Raw genomic sequence first — 22,108 nt, 5'->3', positions numbered from 1 at the left:
TCATGCCCTTTTAATTCCTGTTTTGTTCTTGTTTTCCTCTTCATATCCACCCTTAAAATATGCAGTCTAATCAAAATGCTGATCAACAGTTTTGTTTCTCTATGCTATGTTTAATCTTGAACCTGCATGTGCTGTTAGGGTATTGTAAGATCTGCTATGTTATTACCATGCACAACAAAAATAAAGATTTGCAAAAAAATATATATATATATGTTTGATACATTTTTTTAGATCTTATACCTTCTATTAGACATGTGCTATTTGGATATGGATTTAAAAAAGTGCAGATTTTAAAAAGAAAACTGAATGCATCAGGCAAATCATGCTTACTCAATCAGGAGAACTATATTCCAACCAGATTTGGCTTTAGTAAATGAACAGAATTCCAATTTTGATCAAAATTTGGTAGTTTTCACAAAATGTTAGTAAAGAATGAAAAAAGGTACTCTATTCTGGAAAAGAAAGTACACACATTTATTTTTTTTAATAGAGGGGGGTGCTTGGCATAAATAGGGCTAGTTTTAACATCAGAGTGTTTCTTTAAGATGCTGTGTATATCATCTGTATGCATATGTATATCGAGATTTAGAGTGAATTCTGAATGTTTATACATTTTAAGGGACACTATAGTCACCAGAACAACTCATGTTGTTATTCTGGTGTGTATAGTATGCCCTTGCAGGCATTTTAATGTAAACACTACCTTTTCAGAGTAAAGGCAGTGTTTACATGACTGCCTAGGAACAACTCTAGTGGAAGAAACTCAGACAGCCACTAAAGGTGATTCCTGGGTCTGTGCTGCACAGTGTGCAGCACTGGCATTCAGTGTCCCTGCGCTCTGCATGGACGTGCTGAATATTTCTCATAGAGATGCATTGATTCAATGCATCTCTATAAAAAAAAAATGCTGGTTGGCACAGGGCAGCATTTTGCCCACATGCACAATAGCATTAGCATCCCAATGCTTTCCTACAGGAAAGCATTGGATTGGCTGAGACCATCAAAACTGATGATCTCAACCAAGTAGATGAAGCGTGAATGGCACCAGTCACGACAAAACTACCTTTTTCACAGGAGGTAAGGAAGGCTGGACAGCTACCTGACACAACTATTAGTATATTCCTGACACTATAGTGTTCTTTACTCTGCATCTTGATACATAAAACTGCGTCTAAGGTGATTCCAGCTGTAGTTTTCATTTTTATGGTTTGTATTTTACCATTAGTTTGATCAATGTATACACCTGCTTAAAGGACAACACCACACCCATAAAGCACATTAGCTTGCTGAAGAGCTTCATTGGTGATGAGTATCCTGTTAAAAAGGATACTCCTGATTTTATAAAAGTGCTTTGAGAAATAAAGGAACATGAATCAAACAGCCAGAAAGGATTTTTACTGCTTCTGTTAGCTGTGTGCCTGCCTCCCTCTGCCTACTTGGTCTCAGAGCTTAGATCAGACCAGCGGTACACTGTGTGCGTGTGTGTGTATGAGCAGTCGCATGCACATGAGTCAATGCGCGTGCATGAGCCAGTATGTGCGCATGCATGGGAAGATAGCTTCAGAGACTCCTCAATGAAAATTCTCTGATTGGTTATTATCCTGTGAAGAGATTGGAAGTCCTTACAGGGAAAAAGGAGAGGGCTTGCAAAGGCTGCAGTTCATAAGAACTTCAGTTTTTGCAAACTATTTAAATATATACCCCCAATGCATACATGCATGTATTCATTGGGGCTACATCTACTAAACAGTATTATTTTGTTTCCCCATATTTTTGACTGTAGAGTGCTTCTTTAAATGTTGCCTGAAATTGTCCAGTGACTCTTCCAGAGGATTTAACCCTGTCAGTTGTGAATCATCAGGGTTGCTCAATTACATTGTCTCTTTAAAAAGCTTTTTGTGCCTGTAGTTATAAAGCTAGTCAGTAACCCAATGCTTTGTTTTTTTCTCTTTGGGAGTCCATATATGTCCTTTTAATTTGTTGGATTAAAGCTGAACTGTATTGTTCCCCGTGGAGATTGCAATATGTCTGCAGTAATAGAGTGCAAAGACTATTTCTTTCAATTTCTTTTATTAACATGGCATGAAACTATGTGGGTGAAACAACAAGACAGATATATAGAGTTCTATCAATTTTGCCAGAATACACAACAATCTTTCATTACTGGATGCCTGTGCAGATCTTTTTGTAATGTGATTTATAATCATTGTACAAATAAAGAAAAATTCTAAGTATTAAATATGGATCCTTCAGATTCATGATAGATTCATGATAGAGAAATGTATATAAAAAAATAAAAATAAATATAGAACTCGATTAAACATGGAATTGGACATATAATTAGCTTATTATTGTCACATTTTCCAGAAGTCACAGTTTGGTTGGGATAGTGCCAAAACCTGAATCAATATTCTACTGGCAAGCTGCATCGTCATTGTCCCAATTTCCTCAGTTGCCATTACGCACATTTATGTCATGGTATTTACATCAATAGAACATCCTCCCTACCAAATTTTTACTGTAATCAGCACTATGCAAGGGCAACATATGCTTATCCAAAGCAGATACTTGTGCCATTATTCCTGAAGCACTGCAGGAAGTGGTATGAATTATACCAGCATATAATGTTAGTATTATGTAACAGGCATCTGACAGCTGATATCTCGTCTACCAAGATACTTAAAAAGATGGCGACCGTGGCAACTTTAATAAAGTAAAGTTGTTGAGTTTTCTTTTCACGTTAAGAGGGTTAATTGTAGCTATATTTATATGCAGCTTTTACACTTTGATTTGCCATACAAAATTACTGTGTAATAATATAACAATGCTTACTTATTTTGCCCCCCCCCCCCCTTTTCTTTTTTCTAATACCCTATCACCTTTTTCTACCTATGGTTTGTCTTCTTTATCCTTTTTGTTCTCAGCTCAAACCAAGTTTTTACAGAGTCGGTTCATAGTTTATGCACCCTGAGGGGGCACCCATATGGCCCCATAGCCAGGTTAAAGAGATACATTATTTAAATGTGATTCCAGACTTGCTTTCATTCTAATGTATTCCTCGTATCTCAATTAACACTAAACTTTGTAGGAGCTGCACCATCAGGAGGCCATTCATCTAGATCTCATATAACTCTGGCATATTTTGATATTTTGGTAATGCAAATACTTTAACCCCTTAAGGACCAAACTTCTGGAATAAAAGGGAATTGTGACATGTCAGAAATGTCATGTGTCCTTAAGGGGTTAAGGAGGTTGGGCATATGCAGCACCTTTTAGGGTATTGTATTGTTGATTATTGTTGGTTTAAATTTATTTTAACTATATTTGTACAAAAAACCCACTGTCTTAAATAGTTTTCTAATGTAGCGTTTACCTGTTAAAGATTGCTTTATATTATAACACCCCTCACACACACACACACAGCACCCCTCACACATACACAGCACCCCTCACACACACACAGCACCCTGACACAAAGCATCCCTTACACACACACACACACACACACACAGCACCCCCACACACACACATAGAACCTGTCACACACTGCACCCCACCCCACACACACACACTGTACCCCTCACACACATATAAACTGTATCCCTACACACAGCACCCCTACACACAAACACATACACTACACCCGTCACTGTGTGTATGCAGTAGTCTGGATGTATTCAGCAGTCTCTGTTTGTGTATTCAACAGTCTGTAGGTATTCAGCAGTCTGTGTGTGTGTGTGTGTGTGTGTGTTTGTGTTTGTGTAAAGCAACCTTTGTGTATAAATCAGCCTGTGTGCATTCAGCAGACTGTGTGCATTCAGCAGTTTGTGTACATTCAGCAGTCTATCTGTGTGTGTTCAGCAGTGTGTGTGTGTGTATTCAGCAGTCTGTGTGTGTGTGTGTGTTCAGCAGTCTGCGTGTGTGGGTTCAGCATTCTGTATGTATGTATTCAGCAGCCTGTATGCATTCAGCAGTATGTGTATGTGTTCAGCATTCTGTGTGTGTTTTTATGTGTGTATTCAGTGTACTGTGTTTATCTACTCTGCAGTCTGTCTATGTGTACTCAGCCATCTGTGTGTGTGTGTATTCAGCAGTCTCTGTGTGTGTTTGTTGTGTGTACTGTGTGTATATATTCTGCAGTCTGTGTGTGTATTCAGCAGTCTCTCTGTGTTTTTCAGCAGTCTCTCTGTGTGTATTCAGCAGTCTGCCTTTGTGTTTGTGTGTATTCAGTGTACTGTGTGTATGTACTCAGCAGTCTGTCTGTGTGTACTCAGCAGTCTGTGTGTGTGTACTTAGAAGTCTGTGTGTGTATTCAGCAGTCGCTGTGTATGTATATTCAGCAGTCGGTGTATGCGTGTATTCAGCAGCCGGTGTGTGCATGTATTCAGCAGTCTGTGTGTGAATGTGTTCAGCAGTCTGTGTGTATGTATTGTATGTATGTATTGCATTTGTTGGAGGTATCAATAAATATAATCTTAATTTGTATCGATAATTTACAATTTTATTCCTGTGAGTTGTTGTGTAGGAAGGGCCCCAGTGCACTGCTTTGCTCAGGGGCCCATAACAATGTTAAGATGCCACTGCTTGTGTGTGTCAGTGAGCTTATCTATAGTAAGCTTGTGTGTGTCTGAGCTTGTCTGTAGTGAGCCTTGTGTGTCTATACTAATGAGTTTGCCTGTAGTAAGCTTGTGTTAGAGTCAGAGTTTTGTCTGTCAGTGAGCGTATATGTGTGTATCAGTGAGTTTGTGTTTTGTGTCAGTGAACTTGTCAGTCTTTGAGCATGTGTATCAGTGAGCTTGTTTGCTTATTGTATACCTCTGTATACTGTATCAGTAAAGAGAAAGGTGCAGGGAGTTGAGATGGGAATTTAAAACTTTAGGCTGAAATAGTGCAGCTGAATGGGAGAATTTTTCAAACTCGGCTACTTTGGCCATAAGTTTAAAATTACCATCTCAATTCCCTGCAATTCTCTCTTTATTGAGTAGACCCTGTAACCTGCACACTGATAAGTAGGCGGAGATGAATTATGTGGGTTGGGCATAGTGGGCGAATCTTTGTGACAGTGGGTGTTGTACATTTTCAAGGTAGACCATCCTGACTCGCTGATCACTTCCTTGTTGCCATTGCTAACCTGCAGTGTTTGTAAAGGCTGGGAATCTATTACAGATGCATGTACTTTAATTGTGAGTATCTTTTTATTATTTACTATTTTGTATAGTGTGTATTTACATTTATATTTAAAAGCAGTAAAAATGATGGGTTAAAGCCAACATGGGCAATTGTAACTGAAATTGTAATATGGAAGCCTTTATGGATACATCTTTCTTAAATAAAGGCCATATTTAATAACATATCAGAGTTTGACTGCTGTGGAATGTTGCTATTGCATTGCAATCCTTCTCATCTTGATCCATTAGGTTTTAATTTGTACTAGTTTTATATATTCACCAAGCACTTACTCTGATTAAAATAAAATATTATGATCATTATACATCTAGTGGGGTTTGCCATAAATTAAACTATAGTCATTATGAATTCATTAACTACATGTCTCATTGTAATTAACTATTACTATGCATTTCATAAATTACAACTAATCGCTCACTAGTGGGTAACAGACTGAGTATCATGTAGGGCTCTTTCTTTCACGCTTTCTTTTTCATATTCTCCCAACTTGAGCAATTCAAATGAAGAAAAAATAAAGAATGCAATTTTTATATATTACTATGGCAACATTTGTAATGTGCATTTATTCAAGAAATCATTTATAAATAATAAAACCATATAATGATCCACATGTATGGTCTACTAAGTACATGGAAATACATCCGCTGGCAAATATCGTACCAATATCTAACAAAAAAACCTAAATAAAAAATAAAAACCCTCACTCAAATAGTTAAAACTTTTCCATCTTTCATAATATCTGTTGTAACATTTTCACAGCTTCAGCAATCAAAAAGCACTGATATGATTATGACCTCGGGCAAACTGCACAGGAGTCGATGACCAATTTTGACAGCTTTGAAACCTGTGATATCAACGAAATGAGGGACATTCCCCATGACATGTGTTCAAGCTTTAACCACTGCGTTTTAGAAGCAACACATAGCTGATAGATTTGGCTTTGTCTGATCATTAATCTTGTGGTACTTACTAAGCAGACATGACGCAGTTTTTGTTGCAAGTACCCATAACAGGAGATCAAACTGGACATTAAATCATAGACATTGCATTTTGTATTGGGAAAAACAAAAATGACAGAAAATTTAGATTCAGATCTAGTCAGATTGTGAATGCATCATTGACAGAATTTCCACATTACTGAATGGCTTGCTGACCAAATTTAGTTTGGTGCCTTTCACTAAGCAGCCACTGGCTGATTGCTGATATATAAAAAAAACTTCTATACCTCCCCTTGTCAGTCTTACCGCAAAATACTGCTTCCCAGTCACTAGTAAGTTTTTACATACACCATGCGGTGCCCCCAACTTTAAGAAAAGGATGGGAACAGCTCACTGTCCTACCCCCATACCTCCACGGTTCAACAAATATGGGTGATGAAAGGGGGCGCATTAGAATGATCCCCCCATTTTATTTTTGTAATAACATGTTTATTGATTTATTTTAATGTAAAGACAATGCCCTCCACCCACAGACACCTTCCCCATGAGATGGGGCCTTTCCAGTTGCTGATTGTTAAAGTTTAGTAGATATGCCCCCACCTACCACATTGTAACTATCTCACCACCAAGGCTTATATAACTAATTAATCTATGGCCTAGCTGGCCATATTTTGAGTAACAGTTGGCTACAAATTATATGATCAATGAACATTTTCACCAAATTATATATACTATACTGTCAGGAACACAAATATGGAATTCTGACACTATAGTTCTAAAACCACTATTTAGTGATGATTTAAGTCAATCCAATGCGCATTGGTAGGAAATTACTCATGCACGGCAAAACGCTGCCCTGGTCTATCAGCATCTCCTCGTAGAGATGCATTAAATCAATGCATCTCTATTGGGAAAGTTCAGTGCCTCCATGCTGAGCATGGATACATTAAACGGCAGTGCTGCACAACCCAGGTAGCACCTCTAGTGGCCGTCTGAGGAGTGACCACTATAGGTGTTCCTAGGCTGATATATTGTCTTTCTCTAGCCTATGAAACAGAGGCACACTATTGCCACATTATATTTTTGGGCAGCTTCATTATTATACTTTGTAAGGCTTTATAGCTACTGATCCATGTTGGGTTGAATAGGTGTATTTAACCTTTGTAAGCATATATTCATTATTTTGATACCGACACACTTAATTTTACACTTTGCATGTAGCACATTCCTGCATGATTATAGCATCTTCTCTTTATTTGAGTGGGCTATCTTCACATTATATTTTTGCCGATTTTGAACACTCTGGCTTGTTATCATAGTAATGTTTACATATTATAATTAGATATAGTTTAAACACGATTCTCTATACCATAGGCGCCATCTCCGGTATCCGGGACACGCCAATGGTGATGTGATGATACTTGACATATGAATTTATTTAATTATTTTTCTTATATTATGATATTTATCTGCACAAACTACAGCCATATCCCAAAATACATATTTTAAACAGGACCACTACACATCCCAATGAACCGTGCATCCCCAGCAAACAAAACACACAAATGCATCCCCAGCACCACACTGTATATCCTAGACACACAGTCCATCACCAGCACACACACACACTACATCCCCTACACACACACACACAAACTGCATCATCAACAAAAACATATAAAATCCCCTTAACACGCACTACATTCCTCAACACATCCATCTCCCGAACGTGCACTGCACCTTCTATAAACACACTCTACAGCCTCTGTGAATACACACTCCCTCTCTACAGTCCTAGACACACTTATTATTATTATTATTATTATTAATACTAAACCACAAACACAAAAACAAACAGATGATCTTATTATTATTATTATTATTATTATTTTATTATTTATATAGCACCAACAAATTCCGTAGCGCTGCACAATGGGTGGACTAACAGACACATAATTGAGATCAGACCACTGGACGTACAGGAACGGAGTGGGTTGAGGGCCCTGCTCGATGAGCTTACATGCTAGAGGGAGTGGGGTATAGTGACACAAAGGGTTAGAGTAGGGGAATTAAATAGTTTACACACACTATACCACAAACAGCCCCCTTAACACACACGCAATTCCACAAACAGCCTCTAAACGCATTCACAATACTTCTAGTATCCCACTTATGTAGACACCAAAGACAAGTTACCAGTAATTGTGAGGTATACGTGTAGCAGCGGAACTGGGGCCCGCACGCTGATGGGGCCTATCGGGTGGCCCACGCACTTATGGCCACCCGATGGGCTCTATATCTTCAGGGGCCCGGTCAGCGCTGTGGCCGTGGTATAGCGCGACTGGGCTCCTTTAAAAAAAAAAAAAAACGCAGCCACAGCAAGTGCTGCTGGGAGGAAGTGGTCACTTCCTCCCAGCTCACTCCGCGCGGGAGGAGCGTGCGCCCGGCAGTGAGGGAGAGCTGTGCTGACTCCCAGTCCCATCAGCCCCAGCCACCCTCCTGCAAAGAAAATGTAAGTAACAGGAGGGTGGCTGAAAAATGAGCTGTGTGTGTGTGTCTGTATGAATGTATGTAAGTCTGTATGTATGTATGTATGCAAGTAGCAATGTATGTCATGATGTATGTCTGTATGCATGTATGTCTGTATGTTATTATGTATGTATGTCTGTATGTATGTATATATGTATGTATGCCAGTATCAATGTATGTCTGTATGTCTGTATGTCATTATGTATGTCTGCATGTCATTATGAACGTATGTCTGTGTGTATGTGTGTATGGATGTCTGTAGGCATGTATGGCAGTATGTATGTCTGTCTGTCAGTATGTCTGTATATATGTCAGTCTGAATGTATGTATGTCTACATGCCATTATGAATGTATGTGTGTATGTATGGATGTCAGTGTCTGTATATCTGTCAGTATGTCTGTCAGTATGTCTGTATATATATATATATATATATATATATATATATATATATATATATACATATATATATATATATATATATATATATATATATATATATGTGTGTCTGTAGGTCATTATGAATGTATGTGTGTATGTATGTCAGTGTCTGTATGTATGTATGTCAGTGTGTATGTATGTATGTGTCTGTATGTCCTCATGTATGTGTGTCTGTATGTATGTTAGTATGTGTCTGTCTGTCACTATGTATGCCTGTGTGTCTGTATATGTGTGTATGTCTCAGTATGTGTGTGTCAGTATGTATGCCTATATGCATGTATGTCCTTTTGTATCAGTGTGTGTGTGTTTGTGTCTGTGTGTGTATTCCTGTGGGTGGGATTTGGAGGAGGACCCTGTGGGCGGGATTGGAGGCGGGCCCCAGGGGTCTAATTTCTGGTGGCAGCCCTGTGTGTGCATGTGCATTTGTGTGTGTCTGTAAATAGCTGAGTTTGCCAAGAGGCGTGTTAAGCGGTGAAATTGTGACGGTACAGGGTTTGGGAAGGGGTCAGGAGCGGAGTTTTATTTTTGGGCTCAAGTCCCAGATGTGTTTTGACCCAATCAATGCCTCTGCCTGGATCATTTCATTTTTTGACTGACGTGATGCACAAGAATCTTCTTTATTTGTATTTGAACAAATTTTAATTCAATCAAATCAAAGTTCCTGTAAAACAGTATTGTAGATGTATTTTTTCTATTAAAGTTTTCTTAGCTTCAAATTGTATTTTGTAATCAGGTAGTTGGCATGTCCAAGAAAGTCGTGATATCAAAGTTTAATTGTTGGTATCTTTAAACATAACCTTATAATACCATGGAGGATTGTGTTCTCATTTACCTGTTACCTCTGTTATTCATCAAACAGATAACATGTTTTTGAGCACAATATGCTTTGAAGCCCTCAGGGTCAAATTATTTTGAAAAATTTGCATTGTGAGATTGACATTGTAAGAACTTTATATTTTGGCTGACATTGTAAGAACGTTATATTTTGGCTCCCCTGTGACTTCTAGAGAAATAATTTTCTTAGTAATTTTTAAAATATACAACTGTAAATTATCTTTGACTACTATAGAAAGTAAGATGATACATTCTACACACTCCTGTCATGAGCATGATTTATTGGCCTTTATAATCTGCCATGCAAAGCTAATAAGGAAGCATATTGCCTCAGCAAAAAAATACATAAAATGAATGAACAGGCAAATAAAAGGGTTAGGAAAATTTGATTGTAATAAAATATTTGAAAAATTATGACTGCTGACCAAACTTCTTTATGAATGAAAATTGGCTTATGATGTTTGGCATCTGCGTTTCACAAAACCAAATAAAAGCATTAAAACCACAATTTAAATTGCAAAAAAGAAATGTACTGTGTATATTCGGATGAGGAGAAAGGCAGCCTAACAAATTATTCAAACATAAAAGAAAACACGGATTGTTTAATGAACGGCACTTTAAGAAAGCAGAAAGATAGAGGATGCTCAGATACATGGCTGGTTGGACGATAAACAGACAGATGTTATATCAAACATACTCAAATCATTATATACACTGTATATAGAGAGGGACAAAAGAGTGGGGACTGCACCAGGTGACACCATCAGAAGGGGTAAAAACAACAGGGCTGGCACTACCTTAGCCTTCTTAGGGCATCTCGACCAACCCATGCAAAGGGTGCTTTGTCCCTTCATGGGTTGGTGAGAATGGTCTCATCCACTGCACAGGGCCCAGAGACCTTCTGGGTGCAGGCATAGGTGTAGACCTTCCATATCCCTTTCTACCTCCAACACTATCACTGACCGTATCGAAGTGTTGCTGTGCCAGCCAATGGCAATACTCTGACAAAGAGGGACAAAACTCACAACAATACACAGGGTCTTAACCTGCAGCAGAAGAGCTCACCACTCTACCACTTGGATCTCATATGGTCTGGCTACGGAAGGTGACATGGGCAGGTGGCACCATTAGTCACTGCTCTAGGTGACACCAACTCCAGTTATTCCACTGATATAAATGTTATTCCAAAACCTTAACCTGTCCATACTTACAGTGTGTGTGTGTGTATATATATTTATATTATATATATATACACACACATATATATATATATACACATATATATATATATATATATATATATATATATATATATAGAGAGAGAGAGAGAGAGAGAGAGATGTTACCTGTTACTTAATCTGCACACCAATAATATGTGGGATTAGGTAGTGCTACTTTAAGGCACATACCCTATGTGAAACGGCATATCATAGGACAAATATTTAAAATCCCCCTCAATTTTATTTTACTGACATGTTTTTTTAACACCAATTTAGAGTAATATTTGGATTAAAGGATAACTCCAGCCAAAAAAATTGTGTTTTAATTGAGTAACCCTTATTGGCATGCCTTCCCTCCCACCCACCCATTAAAAAGCTAAAGGTTACCTGCAATCTCATATGGAGACCAAATTCTCTCTCAACCTGTTCCTACTCTGAGGATATCATTCCCCCTCACTGCAGGTGGAGGCACATCAAAGAGGATGGGCTGAGGGGAGGAAGCGTGCGGCATGAAGTGGGGAACACTTGCTTACACTTCTTGCAGCAAGCTGCTATCTCTGTATGTGCAGCATTTTAAACTGAAATGCTGCACATACAGACTCCATGCACTGTGACCACTTTAAATCACTGCAATGGTCATGGTGTTGAAGTAACTTTTATCAACTCTGGATTGTCCTTTAACTGGGATACATATTGAATTTGTATGCTAAGCATCAGATTTTATCTGGAATCGTATTACATATATTTTATGTTCACCTTAACCAGTCTATGCTTTATTTGTTCTGTTTACCAGCTGTTTTGTGTCACTCTAAAATTCATAATAGTATTTTCTCCCTTCCTATTCACATCTAATAACCTCTACACTTGACACTATTCTACCCCATCTCATTAATTGTATTTGCTTCCCACTGGGCTCATCTATTAAACACCTCATTAACTCACTGTCTCTTCTAGAACTATCCCACTGTCCTTCAAACATGCTCTCATACAACAAAACCTATCCTATATTCTTTAGAGGACTGTATTTAACAGAGGTTAACAGTTAACAGAGGTCCCATATTCTCTATTTTTTTTTCTACAATGTATTTAATTAGAGTATCCCTAAGTCAAAAGAGTAATTCAGACATGGACCCATCCTCACTGTGTCTAAAAAAGGATATCAGCTACACTTTGCTGACGAGGCTCAAAGAAGACAAATGATAGTCGGATGTTGCTGCATCTGTCAGGCAGGGGGAACTTACTCGCATTTCGGATCTGAACTGCCCTAATGGGTAGGATCACTCTGCTATGGAATAGTTATATGGTCTCTCTGTAATGGCACAAGTGAGTAAAAATGTTCCTTTCCCTATAGTGTTTCTTTAATAAAGATCTTTGCTAAAAGCATAGAGCATTTTCTTTTCAAATCTTTTTTATTGAATTGCCAAAAATGTACCAAACCATTTTTAGGGAAACAATGACAGTAGGAAAGGGCAAAAAAAATTAAAAAATTACAAGATAGCAATGGCAAACACATACTCAACCCCAATGAAGTATACGTCATACATAGAAGGGAACAGCATTTAACTCCTATTTGTAAATGTCTAGTAACTTACCATCCCTTGAAAATGTTACTGATGTTCTTCTTCTACACACTTCCTCTTGGCAACCTGTTAATATATGTAGGTGTCCAGTACAAAATCGCCTATATGTAGTTCTAATGGGAGGTTCTAATTTGTGTCTTGGCTGCTGGTTATATTGTACATTATATATTGTTATACTAAGATAGGTGAAGTTAGAAATTTGTTCATAATTGATAACACCTATAATATTTCCTACGTTTTTCGCTCTCTTTTATACTTCATCCTGCTATATGTAGATAATACCTGGATCTACTTCTCCTCACATGACCATTAACCATCTCTTCTATGTCACTGTACCAACTTTTTTTTGCCATTTTTTATTAGATGTGTCAATTATCAAACTGCATTCTTTAAATGTAAATTAAGGACATCATGGGGCATTATTTGGCATGATACTTAGAAGGGTTGTATTATTTGTAGTAAAACCTAGCACATACAAGCCATGTGTTTAGGAATCACTCTCTTTTTTCCATTAACACTTCAAAGCACACATATAGAGTGAGAGGATGGAGAGGGGTGATGCCCAAAGCCAGGTAAGAGGTCCAACATTTGTTGTCCAAATGTTTATTTTCTAGATTCCAGTTGATGAATGGTCAATTTTGTGACATTTCTATGCTTTGTGCTTCCATCCAAATTGAAGTTTGTATCCCTGCATATTTAGTGAGCATTTCATCACTTATTAAAGGAAAAACTAAATTGTTATATCCTGACTTGTAAAAAATATAGCTCTTCAGTTGAATTCCAAGTCTAGACGTATTCAGGGGAGCTTTTTTTTTACACTACCTCCTCAATCATATAGGCATTTTTATCTTTCTGATCCAGAACAGTATGCACATAATTGGAATTGAATGCAATATTTCTTTCTTAAAGGTTATTAAATAAAAGATAATAATGTAGCCTAGCACATATTTGAAACTAATAAAACAGTTGCAGTGCTCATTTACCTCAGCTATTCTGAGCATCTAGATAATTATAAATATGTATATAGTTATCAGCTCTATTATAGACAATTACATATTAATGCACAGTTTAATGTAGCAGTGTTGGGTCATATGATGACCAAACAAAGACTATAAGAGTTGTAGTATAAATGTAGTATAAATGTGGATATCACAGTTCTAAATCTCTAGCCTCATTAACTTACAGCATTTAAACTAAAAACAAATATAATATATACTGTCTGGGCTGGTATATGTCTGGACCTGAAGCTCTGGATCCATCTTTAAACTGGCACAGAGAGCATTAGACCTCTCTGCTCTGACCTGCGCCCCATCACCTGCTAGACGGAGAGGTTGGGTACAGATGACTTTACAGTCCCTTGACACTTCTCAGTGACTGAGAGCATCCATCACTGAGTCACTGACTGGCAGCTCTTAAAGTCATCTGCACGTGATATTGGTGCAAAACACACTGGACCACCAGGGATCCTGTTCCACAGTATGCCTCAACTGGACTATCTGGGATCTTGCACGGTATGACCTCCACTAGACCACTATATATATATATAAATACCAACAAATCTTGCACTCCACCCAAATTAAGTAATATAATGCCCGGTGCTTAATCCAAACATAGAAATATAAAAAGGATGAAGATGGAAAGCACTCCAAGGACTTCGTTTAAAATGTAACTTTTATTCGATTTCCAAAAATAAAAAGGTCAACGTTTCAGCTTGATGGGTGTCCTGAGGAAAGCTTGAGAATATCAAGCTGAAACGTTGACCTTTTTATTTTTGGAAATCGAATAAAAGTTAAATTTTAAACGAAGTCCTTGGAGTGCTTTCCATCTTCATCCTTTTTACACACATATATATAATATATATATATATATATATATTATATATATATATATATATATATTTAATCTAAGTACTTTTTATGTACTTTATAAGCTTTTATTAACATTTACTTGCTTTTAAAAACTTTTTTTGCAGGCTCTAGAGGGACAGCCTGGGAGCTCAGGCAGTCCCCCTGCAGGCACTGAAGAAACCGGCTATTCCAGCCATGTGATCACAAGGCCCCCCATGATCACAAGGCCCAGGAGGGCCAAATCAGGCAGAGGGGGGCTGCCTGAGCTCCCAGACAGACCTCAGGATGGCGGGGATGTTCTGTGCTGCCCTCGGGCATTTAGAGCCACCCCAAAAAAGACGGAATAGAACGCCCACCGTCCTTAAGGGATTAATTAATCAGAAGTAAATAAACTACTTACTAGTGATGTTGTGAACCGCCATAGTCTTCAATAGGCAGGCGAATTTTAAAACCCACAGGGACTCTTTCTGGCCACAATAGTGATGGAAAAGTTGTTTCAAGGGGACTAACACCTGGACTGTGGCATGCCAGAGGGGGATCCATGGCATAGTTGATGCAGAGTCTGGTTTTAATCCATAAAGGGCATAAATCACCTAATATTCCTAAATTGTTTGGAATAACGTGCTTTAAAACATCAGGAATGATGTTGTATCGATCATGTAGTGTAAGGGTTACGCCCGCTTCACAGTGACAGACCAAACCCCCGTTTAACGCACCGCAAACAACTGCAAACAGTCCATTTGCACAACCACAAACTCCCCATTTGCACAAGGTTAGATACCAAGCTAGCCATGCCCAGTTCCTTGTCCTCACTAATGTCATTGAAGGTCTCTTCCTCCACCCAGCCACGTACAACACCAAGGGTCCCCGAAAGGTGACAACAAGACCCCTGTTTTTTTTTTGTGTTTTTTTTTAAATGTACACTACTGTTACACCAGATATGAGTTGCACTGGTGTGACACTGTGCCCTGGCAGGCCCTGAAACGCACACGTGTGAAGGAAACTGACTGCTATTATATTACAGTCAACACTGACACTCCAGTGCATATTATTAAAAGATTGGGCAGATGGAAATCCTCAGTCTACAACCGATATATTCCTCATCCCGAGAAAGAAATGAGGAAAGCTTTTAAAAGTTTGGCTTTGTAAATTTAATGCAATAAGTGTGTTTTTCTTTAATACCTTTTCACCCTCTTTGCATGAACCCGATTTACATATATTACTAATATGTTTCTGAACATATATATTATATTATTCACTCACTCACTCACTGTCTGGGCCGGCCTAAGACATCATGCTGCCTAGGTCCAACGATAAATGACTATGGGGGATAATGTAGAATAAACACAGGTTACTGGCTATGGGGGGGATAATGTAGAATAAACACAGGTTACTGGCTATGGGAGGGATAATGTATAATAAACACAGGTTACTGGCTATGGGATGATAATGTATAATAAACACAGGTTACTGGCTATGGGGGATAATGTATAATAAACACTGGTTACTGGCTATGGAGGGATAATGTATAATAAACACAGGTTACTGGCTATGGAGGGATAATGTATAATAAACACAGGTTACTGGCTATGGGAGGGATAATGTATAATAAACACAGGTTACTGGCTATGGGAGAATAATGTATAATAAACACAGGTCACTGGCTATGGGGAGGATAATGTATAATAAACACAGGTTACTGGCTATGGGAGGATAATGTATAATAAACACAGGTTACTGGCTATGGGAGGGATAATGTATAATAAACACAGGTTACTGGCTATGGGAGGATAATGTATAATAAACACAGGTTACTGGCTATGGGGGATAATGTTTAATAAACACAGGTTACTGGCTATGGGGGATAATGTATAATAAACACTGGTTACTGGCTATGGAGGGATAATGTATAATAAACACAGGTTACTGGCTATGGAGGGATAATGTATAATAAACACAGGTTACTGGCTATGGGAGGGATAATGTATAATAAACACAGGTTACTGGCTATGGGAGAATAATGTATAATAAACACAGGTCACTGGCTATGGGGAGGATAATGTATAATAAACACAGGTTACTGGCTATGGGAGAATAATGTATAATAAACACAGGTTACTGGCTATGGGGGATAATGCATAATAAACACAGGTTACTGGCTATGGGAGGGATAATGTATAATAAACACAGGTTACTGGCTATGGGAGGATAATGTATAATAAACACAGGTTACTGGCTATGGGGGATAATGTATAATAAACACAGGTTACTGGCTATGGGGGGATAATGTATAATAAACACTGGTTACTGGCTATGGAGGGATAATGTATCATAAACACAGGTTACTGGCTATGGAGGGATAATGTATAATAAACACAGGTTACTGGCTATGGGAGGGATAATGTATAATAAACACAGGTTACTGGCTATGGGAGAATAATGTATAATAAACACAGGTTACTGGCTATGGGGAGGATAATGTATAATAAACACAGGTTACTGGCTATGGGAGGATAATGTATAATAAACACAGGTTACTGGCTATGGGAGGGATAATGTATAATAAACACAGGTTACTGGCTATGGGAGAATAATGTATAATAAACACAGGTTACTGGCTATGGGGGGATAATGTATAATAAACACTGGTTACTGGCTATGGAGGGATAATGTATCATAAACACAAGTTACTGGCTATGGGGGGATAATGTATAATAAACACAGGTTACTGGCTATGGGGGGGGATAATGTATAATAAACACAGGTTACTGGCTATGGAGGATAATGTATTATAAACACAAACACACAAAAAAAAATAATACAAAATAAAAAGAATGCAGCTTCAGAATTAATCTAAATTGTATGCTGTCTAGGAGGTGGGAGGATCTGGGAGGGAGGGTCTGCTGCTGATTGGCTGGAATGTGTCTGCTGACTGTGAGGTACAGGTTAAAAGTTTACTCAATGATGACGAATAGGGGGCGCTATGTTCGCCAGGAACTATTCGCCAGCGAACCGTTCGGGACATCACTACTGCTTACTCATAAAGTTGGGATTCATTCCACCAATATGAATCTAAGCATTTGTTTTTACCTGAAAAATTATCTGAAAAAACACTATCAATCAAATTCAGGGTTATCCACTAAAGTGAGAATTCAAATTGAATTCAGATTTAAAACCACAAAATCCAAACTAAACAGAATTTATTTTTTCTATTTTGACTTGGTCTACATTTTGAAATTCACTTTTTAATTAATTTAGTATTTCCTGCTGTTCTCACTTTAGTGAGTTGATGTAATCATACTCAAAACACATCAGACAGAGTAAAGTAGCATTATTTCATAGCAGTCAAATGGTCATAGAGAATCCTGTGATTGGACAATTTTGCTGGCTCAGAGCAGAGGTGGATGTGTGGGGGTGGATAGGAGAGGAGAGGGGGGAAAAAAAAACAAGATTTCAAATATTAATGAAGGATAGAAGCAGAGAGATTGAATACATTAATGGAGGAAGGGTACATTCAGCCTTCTCTTTGCAGGCTCTGCCTGCAAGGGTTGAAGCTGAGCCCATTTCAGCTTATGAGAGACATAAAATATGCACAGAATTGACAATAAGCAGCCCGGAACACAGTTCATGGATAGTAAAGTCACGTATGCCAGGGGTATAACTAACTCCCGGCACACAAGTGCCAATATATTTGTGTGTGCAGCATTTCAAGCAAAAACACTGCACATACAGACTCCTACCACTATGACCACTTCCAATCACTGAATAACCCTTTGGAATAATTGGAATAACCCTTTAAGTCTATCTTTAACACTATGAAAACCTTTGCAAGTGGCATTTCACAATATCAACACAGGTGTTTCCAATGCAGCTTTTGACATCTGCAAAATACAAAAACCCAACACATGACAGTGCCACATCCACATATTACAATGATGATATAATGATATAATTGCATGACAAAGCATCATGCATTATCATGCAGGCTATGTTATCCAGAGCTTGCAGAGAAATATATTTGTGTCACTCTGCAAAATTCATTTTTGTTGTTACTTTAAAGTAGACCTCCTATTCACAAAGATTTAGTGGACCAGGAACACAGGGCTATTCTCTAAATTGAGAATGCAAAGTAAATTCAAAGTTAATTTCAAAGTTAAGACCAAAATAGCCAGATTGAAAGAATTATTTATATAAGCTATACTTCAATACTCTTAAATTAACTGTGAATTTATTTTCCTTTTAGTAAATAACTATGTTAAAGATGTTTCTAGTCATAGTATGCATGCAAATACCATGACATGAGGTTCTTTTTCTTCATATAGAATTTGTGGGTAGTTCATGCATTAGAGCTCGCACCTAAAATGTGTTTTATCCAATCCCACAAAATGACCGGTCCTGTCAAACATTTTTTAATTGTAAGATTAGAAACTATGCATTATAGATATACGAATAAGCCTTGCCCAGTTACACTAATAGTTAATAAATAGAAACAAAGTATACTGATATAAGCTGCAAAAATTATGCCAACACTAAAATGACATGTATGTTTGTGCATTGTCCTATATCAATGTATGGATTCAAATTCTCCTTTTTATATCCATTAAATATTTTCACGACATTTGCACTTTAAGGAGAAAATATTTTGCCATAGTAAGTCAATTATCCTCAAAAATATGCAATGTCTTCATTTTCCAATGATAGCAATGTCAGCATTTTACATTTTCTGAAATAAGCAAGCAAATATAAGTTCTTAGGAAACAACCAATTTGTGATTTCTTGTAGACATGTGCATGGGTTATAAGGTAAGACAGAGAGAAAAATATAGATGATAGACAGACAGACAAAGCAGAAGGAAAAGTGTAATACAGATTTCATTCATGACGGGAAACTATTAAAATGGCATTGTTAGCAGCAGTTATTCATTGTCAAAAATCAAGCAATGTTAAAAACAACATTTCTCACCTGCCAAAATATACTGTCTATTGTATTTCCAAGAAATCCATCTCGACCTTCCGTGGACACAAGTTTAGGTCCAAGAATTGTCATAAATTCATCAAAGTCAACCTGACCATCCCCTAAAAACATAAAGATTAGAAAGATGGTGACATTACAGAATAATTATTATTGTATTAGATTGATTCTTGTGATGAGTATACATTTGAAGAATTTCATTAAAATGGTCACTTCAGTTGTAGCATTATTGAACAATACTGCTTAACTTTGCTTACAAAATCTCTGTAACTATAGACTTACTTTGCTTCGATCTCCTCCTCTTCACTTCCTCACTATTAAATATTTTTCTTTATAAATCTTTTTCTCATAAAATACATAAGGTAAAGTATGAACTATTTTGTCTTATGTATTTTTTTCTCCACTTGACAAAAGGTAGAGCTACCTCGGTCATGCTTTGTCACTTCACTATTTATGAAGGCTCCTGCAGTCTTGCAATATTCTCTATAGACATTAGTGCTGTGCATGCGCAAGAGTGCAGCATTAATATGGGCTCAACGCGGCAATAAGTGCTATGAGCACCCCTGGCCATTGCACACCAAGCAGCAATGTCACCATCCGGTGGCTTTGTGCAGACTCAAAAGGTTACCGTGCTGTTTTAAAAGTCTTTAGTACAATAGCATTTTCCATTTAAGGCTGTGCAACATTTTACTATGAAAAAGTATCTTTAAATATAAAAAAAAAAAAAATCTCATTGTCCAATCCACTCCTATTCCTAGGTGTTTTACAATTTAAAAGATAAACAATAGAATGTTTCACGTGTCTCGAAACATATTTTACACACGAATAGCATTGTTTAATCCTACCTTTACATGCTAACTATGCATCCTATGTTTCATATAATATCAGCATTGTTTTCTACAGAATACTGGAAGTGAAGAAAACACCATAGTGGCGAAAATTGTGTCAACATTTTCAAAAATCTGTATTTATAAGGTTTGTTGGCTCATAATATCAGTCTTCACAACCAGGTGCATTGTAGCAAACCTGCTGAGAAGCATATAAACTAAAGGAGACCAAGGGGCACTTCTGGAGAGGCTGAAAGGGATTGGAGCCCCACGTGAGGTCCTCAAAAGCCCCAGGTATAATTTTGACATTGTTTTATTGATAGCCCCGAATCCATTGTAATAGCAAGAGAAAAACAACCCCTCCAATTTTATACTTTATGATAATGCAGCTTGACTTGGCTTTAATAAAGAATGTGTGGGGTTTCTAAAGATAGATTTATGTAACATTCTGAATTCAATCAAATATTTGGTGTCACAATGTCATTTATAGAATACATTAGATTTTAGAATTTGACATAATGGTGATATAGAGCTGGTTTTAGAAGAGGTCACAAAATGTAGTCTTGGGCCTGCCTAGACCCCTGTAAAATCTTAATTCACCTATGATGGTCATGCCTGCTCATGCATATAACAGTGAGTTTTAAAAAATTTGGTAGGAACCACAGATATTGGGGTACTTTGACATTGTGTTGGGCTTAACACATCAATGCTAGTCTATGTCATATTCTATCATATTCTGTTTGAGATTTGTGATTTTAGCTAACCTTGACAGAGTTGAGATTGCACATTGTGTGTGTGTGCAGATCAATATTGAGGCATTTTACAAAAAAGTGAGGCCATTTGAGCAACAGAACTAGTAAGAAATGCACATTCTTCATGTATTTCCAAAATTGACAATTCTGTATATATTATCTTAACATCCTAATTTTCAACCTTGGAATATTAGATTTCAAAATCTCTTACCAGCTGCCTACTATATGAAGAATCATGTGTAATTGCAAGCATAGATTAGAGATTTTATGAATTTGCATTTTTTATGCTCACTATTTTTTTATATTTTTAACTTCATTCCTGCTCTACAGGTTCTCTACTCCCTTTGTATTAGTATGTATAGCATTGGAAATCAACACATTAAGGTTTATCATTGGTCTTTGAGCTCTGTTGTTATTCCTTTGGTAGCAGTATACTGTATATGTATAAATGTATGGTATAATGGTACAAAATAAAGATGGCACTCATCACAGAGAGAGGCCATGGCTTATTTAGGACTTCAGATGTACCGGATCACTCTTTTTATTTTTATGTATATACTGTATTGCCTTCATTTGTAAAACACTGTGAATTAAGCTGTAACTTAGCAAATGCAAAATAGTAATAATTATTATGACCATTCATTTTTAATTACTTAGCATTAATTCAGAATCGACATATGGAGTTTTCAAGCAAATGGCATAACTATGCCCTAAACACTGCCCTTTATAGGCCAATTAACTGTTTTGAACTTAGTAATTAAAAGTACTAACTTTTAGGGATGGCTAGCAACTGTAAAGCATAGCTCAAAGTAATTAGGACATCTGCCTCAAACAATCGTAAAACAGGGCAAAATATAGATTTGAAATAATATCTTTATAAGCAAAGCATCATTAGCATAATTAATGTCAAACTTTAAAAAAAAAAAATACCCAGATGTATTCCCCAAAACAATTGTGTCATTATAGTATGGCTTGTAATTATTC

At 37.3% G+C, this 22,108-nt stretch overlaps 1 protein-coding gene across 1 annotated transcript in view; it reads right to left on the bottom strand.

Annotated features, from left to right (window-relative positions):
- Window positions 1-22,108, bottom strand: part of CALN1 (calneuron 1) — a 566,516-nt gene that overhangs the window by 286,028 nt on the left and 258,380 nt on the right. Inside the window, exon 4 of the mRNA XM_063457364.1 lies at window positions 19,537-19,649. Coding sequence (XP_063313434.1) covers window positions 19,537-19,649 — 113 coding nt within the window. The remainder of the gene's footprint in view (window positions 1-19,536; window positions 19,650-22,108) is intronic.

Source organism: Pelobates fuscus, chromosome 1 (genome assembly GCF_036172605.1).
Source record: "Pelobates fuscus isolate aPelFus1 chromosome 1, aPelFus1.pri, whole genome shotgun sequence".
In the NCBI taxonomy this organism is placed as follows: domain Eukaryota; kingdom Metazoa; phylum Chordata; class Amphibia; order Anura; family Pelobatidae; genus Pelobates; species Pelobates fuscus.
The sequence above is the reverse complement of the archived record's forward strand: the minus strand, read 5'-3'. Positions and strand labels throughout refer to the sequence as shown.